Below are 6,000 nucleotides of genomic sequence, written 5' to 3'. Positions count from 1 at the left end.
ATAATGAAGGTATTGTACAAAATACTACATTAAAGAAACCAGTGGAAACAAAAAGATTTATAAATATAATAGAAAAAGGAGTATTACACAAAAAACTATATTACAGAAACCTGAGTGCAATATGCACAATGTAGCTGTATAGAGTTCCAACAAACTCTGTTCTTACCTTATCAGTCAGCAGGGTCTGTATGTGCAGCCTTTTGTGATACATTGCAGGGAAGTGCTGAAGTAGAGAGAACAGGAGTGCTTGATGCTACATGACTGTGCTGAGCTGGAGGAGACAGGGGAAACTGATGCTGTGTTGCTGGGCTTGTCTAAAGTAGGGGGGAGCGCTTGATGCTGCATCACTGGAAGGTGCTGATGTGGAGTGGACAGGAGAACTTGACGCTAAGATGGCCCAGGATTTGCAGGGTGGTATTAAAATATTTCTAAAGTGCATCTGAAGAGAGGAGTATATGTGACCATTAAGTGTTACATTATATTAATAAAAAAGCTGCTGATGATGAACCCCAGCCAATAATAGCACCTAAGCCACACGAAAGCCACAAACGGCAACAGAAATTACACCTAGCATTCCTGCACAAAAGCTAACGTTAGCGAACGCTGCGGTCCCTCTGCCTTTGACTCTGACGCTGTATTCCTCCGACACGCTGTATTAACGTTACTGTTTTAAAACCGTTTTCCAGGTTAGTGGGGGTGCATACCTCTCAAAACAAACATGAAAAACGTAGCTAGTAATGTTCACTCAGCGTTTTGTTTTGTTAAACTGTGTGTAAAATGAGCGGTGACGTTAAATCACCGGTTTCAGGTAACGGCACCCTACGGTACCGTCTATTTGCTGGATGGTCTCCCCCTCCCCCCTGCGCTGCTACTGACAAAAGTTCTAGAGGAAACACTGCAGCACACTTAAAAAAAAATTAAAAGTGCATTTCTCAAATGTATGTTGTAGGTTATTCCCCAAATACCTGAATAGTCTTTCCAACCTTTCATAATGAATTTAAAGTAAGAGTAACTGACGTTAACTCTAGGATTTTATTAAATTAGCAACGTTATGGTCCAAAGTAAGCTAGCAACACTGTGTCCTAGCAATTGCCAATATTGCCTATGCCACCGGCTGGCCCTGGCTTTGGGGTGCCCACACACCCCTCAGGATGGATTACGGCCCTAGCTTTCGCCTTTACTGCTTATGCCGGCCCTGCTAATTCTAATAATAAAAAAAGTGATACACTTTTGAGCTGCACTGATTTCCTCACACAAAACTAATGCCATGCGCTCATCATTATGTTTTTGATTTTATATGATCATGGAATGTTTTGGTTACACTTTACTTGAAGGTATCTACATAAGAGTGACATGACACTGTCATGAACGTGTCATAAACGTTTATGAACAAGTCATAAATGTTTATGACATAACGCTTTTAGTAAGTGTTATTCGGTTTTTGTCATGACAAGGTATGGTTAGGGTTAGAGTTAGGGTTCATGTGTCATGACAGTGTCGTGTTCATGACAGTGTCATGTCACTCTTATGTAGATACCTTCAAGTAAAGGGCTACCAATGTTTTTTTATTATGTGTGGTTGTGGTTTTCTATATTTCTGGTATATGGATACTGAATTTGGTAAATGTTTTTATGAATTGATTCAAGTGTGTTGTCAATATGGACTTGTTGCAGAGTGGGCTAAAACTGTTTCTCATTTTACTCACTGTAGTCATGCTGCAAATAACAGCAGTCATCTGTACCAGCTCAGGTGGTGGAAGCTTAATGGATCTATTATATTATCGATATTAGAGAAACACCCTGAATGTACAGTTCTGTCATTTCATCATTCCCAGGTCGTTACAAACTTGTATTTTTCTTCTCTTCCCTCAGACCACTGGGGAGAGACTTGGGGGCGCATAACAAAGCTAATGGGTGGACCCGAAGGAGAATTTCCAGCCCCGTGATTTGCTAATCGGGGGCTGGCTCCCTTGTCATTTCCCTGTAATCGTGGCTTCGGTTTGTGGAGCTTGCCCAGCCCTCCTGTCCGTGGACGCACCAAGTGTACCGACTGCACTCTGTGCGTTTTGGTTAAAGCCCGACTACCTTCACTGTGAAGGCTGGGCACTGGAAAGGAGGATCGGGGGCCTCGGTGTGGCTGAGAGAAGAGGCTAAAACTTCTCACTTATGGCTTTTTTGTAGGACAGTTTCCATCATCATTTGGGATTGTGGAAGGGACGTCATTTAAAATCACCTGAAGCCGCTCAAAAGTTTTATTCAATTGTGGGCGCCCGACCATGGAGATGCAAAGGTGGTCCACAAGGTGGAAAACGAAAAGGTGGTTTATGGATTCCACTGTAACCGTACTCATCACTTTAACCCTGGTTCTACAGGCTACCAATGTCAGAGCAGGTAAGATTGTTAGGATCAAACGTCTCTAATGAACTTTATCTGGCCGAAAGGGAACGCAGCGCCGACCGGCTGGGAAAACTCGGTAACTCATGATGGAGATTGGGGGATTAACAGCAAATTTACCTGGACACAGCGGCGTCACGTTTGCTTCGTTGTCTGGTTCCATAACCAGAGTAGTTACAGCGAGATTAGCGCAGTGTGATTGAGCGCTGTGTGGAAGCCACCAAACAAAAAGCTTACAGTAAAACTGTACTCTGCTCGCTACTGTAGTGAAGTGGACGGTTACGGTAAACCCTGAGAGGCAATTTATAGAGTAGGCCTACATGCTCTCAGGGGGTAATCACTTGAGGTGCAAATTTATTTTGTTGGTCAAAACACTATATTCATTATCACACCATTTACCGCGGGCTACGTTTAGGCATGATTGGAAAGCGTCCGCTCAGAAGATGAATCACCTCGCCTAATTAAATTCATCCTAAACCGCTGGTATGTGCTTCGGAAAAACAGAACAGCGTTCCCTGATTTTTAAGAGTCACTTAGGTGAAATAAAGCTCTGTTTGAACTGTGGTCCGCTAGGTGGATGTGACCACGGTTAGCAGGGTGGATTTCTTCAGCCACATGCCACTGGGCAGACCCTGGACTTTGATAACATACTACTTACTAATGTGGAATTTCATCAGAGATTTTATTTCAGGCTGATGGGATATTGAGTTCTTTGATAGTGTGGAGGGCTGTAATTACATGTTTAAGTTGACCTGATTGTAGCCTAAAGGGGATGTCATCCTACCATGTGAAGAGGAGGATAGCATGTCCAGGATAGAAAGTGAATTGGTTTTCAGTCACACAACATTGTTTTTGCAGATACAGGGGTGTTCTGTTTGGGTACAGCATTAGTGTGATGATAAATATAGTGGTGAAATAGGCTACATATTTAAAAAGGCTATAGTGGATCTCAAACTTGTCAGAGCATAGTGCAAAGCCCGTCTGGGTCTGCAGGGGGCTGAGTGGTCAGGCAGGTTCACCCTATCTCCACACTACCCTGGTCCACACTGAAGCCCAAAATCTGGCTTGTCCAAGCGCCCCCCCCCTCCCCTCCCCCCCATGCCCAGCTCTTCCCCTCAACTTTGCACTTAGATGTTTTGTCGGCTGCAGGACAAGGCTGTGTTGTGTGAGTGGTGGGAATGCTTCCCCTCTAAGTACTGAGCAGTTATTTGATGATGGTCCTTGTTGCACTTCCCTATGATTTCGGCGCCTTCAAAGAGTAAGCCTGCATATGGGCCTAGCCTGAAGCAATAATGGCCACAAGTCACAGGGTTCAGGATTACATACTGTAGGCCTCACACCCTGGCCTATAGACAACTCTGTACAGATGTATTGTTCCACACAGATACAGGTAGAGACTAGATGATACATTTTTATCTCCATAATGACAATTTTCCAGAATAAAAATTCAGCCTTGTTTTTAAAATGTGCTAAATAGCTTATGCTATGGGTTCTGAAAAGGTCTCTTAAAGACCTCAATCAGATAAGCACATGGTCCAGTCTCTCGACCTTATAACCAAATCATTGAAAGCAAATAGCCACAAAAATGAGTTAATGCAGTATCATTGCTGTTTAAATGTATACTGCACAAATCAATTAATGTCACTTTTTATTCATTTCCTAGTTTTACAGTCATTTGTTTCCAGCTAGGATTACAACCTGCTAGTTCAAGATACTGGACTAGAATTTTACTTCAGATTGAAAAATCTCACAACTCCTGGCTCTTTTTTCTTCTTCTTCTTTTTTAATTTTTTTTTTTTTTTTTTTTAATCTTATGCATTCTGCTGCAGGCTCAGTGTTCCAGGGTCTCAGTCAGTCAAAGCTGTTTCTGTAGGGTGCCTTCTTCATCTAGCAGTGTACAGACACGTTTTCTCAGCCCCCGGGGCGCAGGCATGTGCATTCCAGCAGACAAAGCTAGCATTTTCAGAGTCCTCTCCGTAATGTGCTCAACCAGAAATATCTGCTAATCATCTCCTTGCTGTACCTTTGTCCTGTGTAGCTGTCACATATTTATAGTCATTGCGGAATTATTTGGAGACAAGCTTTTCTTCCTCCACACAACTTGTGGTATTACTGCAAACATTTAAACTCAAATTCTGAAATGGGGAGGATCACAGGGGCTTTCTCCTTTTCTATAATATGACCTGTTTGGATTAGGAAAAACCCCTATATGATAACATGTTCTGATATTCATATGGAGGCATACATTATAAGGGGTTATTGAGAGGAAAAGCAAGGGGGGTGGGGATGGAAATGCTTTGAAAAACTGGGTAGGTCTCAGTAAAGTTTCTTTGGTATGACACCAGCATAAAGCTGTCTTGTTTTAGCCGGCAGCATGGTGGAAGTTAAAGGAAGGAGAGAGGGAGAGTGGGAGAGAGAGGGGGAGACATATAGAGAGACATTCTGGCTGAGATATTATTAGAGTCTCAGGGAGCTGCAGGTGAAAAGGTCCTCCTCAGTTTATCAGCCAATTTCACTTTTCTGTAAAGATGTGAGGGCTAAAAATGACACATCAGAAGCGGGATTTATGATATCAGTTTGCTCAAGTCTTACATACTATGTGATAAAGGATGAGCTGAGACAGACTTTTTTGGCCTCTGTCCTAAGACAGGTGGTTACGTTATCTCTTGGAACACACTGTTTACATCGAAAATACACCTGTGAACATGACAGAGATTATATCAAATTAGTCGATTTATGTCTTTTGGTAATGTGTCATGCTGCTCCTCCCTTCCCCACATGTCTCCCTTTGCATAATGATGTTCAGATGTTCCAATAACTGAGAAATAGAGACTGACTTGCCTGAATTTAGGGTTGGCTATTTTCTCTCTTCTCCAGACTAAGGAAGGTCCATCCCTCCATGCCACCTGAGTTCTGCTGGTAGCTATATGGCCTGTTTGCTCAGCCCTCAGGGCAAACTCACACCAGGTCATCAGATGCACTCTTTTAAAACCTGTGCACACTAATTTGACCACCTTAATGGATTGGCCAGTATTGACGTTTTCTCAGCACCTCTGTGTGAGGGTCGTAGCCTGGCCAAATTGCCACATCTGGAACATATGAGTCCTGGAGTTTGAACTGAAAGCAACTCTACAGGAACTCACAATGAGGTCCTCAGTTCACTTTCCAAAGTAAGTAGCTTGTTCATCCTCACAAGCTATTCAAAGGGCCAAGTTATCCTTAGTGATGGCATTCCTACAGAGTAACATTTTGCTGGTTTTGCTCTCAACTTCACATTATCTCTGCTGTTTTTATATTCTCTATATATATGCTCTGCTGAAATAGGAGTGAGTTATATTTTGTGTTGACACTAAGAACTCATTTGTTCTTACCGAGCTCAATCATCCCACACAAATTTCCCTGAGGGAGACATACAATTTCTGCCCTCAGGTTCAGGTTGCTTTTGAAAGAATGAAAGTGGATGATGTTTGTAAAAATGGATTGCTGGTGGAGTTCTGCAGTGTTTGCTTTTTTGGACTGCTTACAGTTCAGAATTTTGTACTATGGATTGAAGCAGCTTGCCTTCATCGAGATGTGCATCTGGTCCATCGCAGATGTTGTATAAGCT

At 42.7% G+C, this 6,000-nt stretch overlaps 1 protein-coding gene across 8 annotated transcripts in view; it reads left to right on the top strand.

Annotated features, from left to right (window-relative positions):
* Positions 1–1,981: 1,981 nt before the first annotated feature.
* The window catches only part of col11a1a (collagen, type XI, alpha 1a), an 87,384-nt gene continuing 83,365 nt past the window's right edge, over positions 1,982–6,000 (top strand). For 4 of the 8 annotated variants that reach the window (XM_035999468.1, XM_035999472.1, XM_035999466.1 and 1 more), the window contains exon 1: positions 1,982–2,390. In XM_035999468.1, the coding sequence (XP_035855361.1) occupies positions 2,276–2,390 (115 nt within the window). In that variant the 5' untranslated portion in view covers positions 1,982–2,275. The remainder of the gene's footprint in view (positions 2,391–6,000) is intronic. The other 4 variants (XM_035999482.1, XM_035999475.1, XM_035999479.1 and 1 more) reach the window with 1 other exon arrangement.

Source organism: Sander lucioperca, chromosome 1 (genome assembly GCF_008315115.2).
Source record: "Sander lucioperca isolate FBNREF2018 chromosome 1, SLUC_FBN_1.2, whole genome shotgun sequence".
Lineage (NCBI taxonomy): Eukaryota > Metazoa > Chordata > Actinopteri > Perciformes > Percidae > Sander > Sander lucioperca.
Note: the sequence above shows the minus strand (reverse complement) of the source record. Positions and strands in the feature narration are given on the sequence as shown.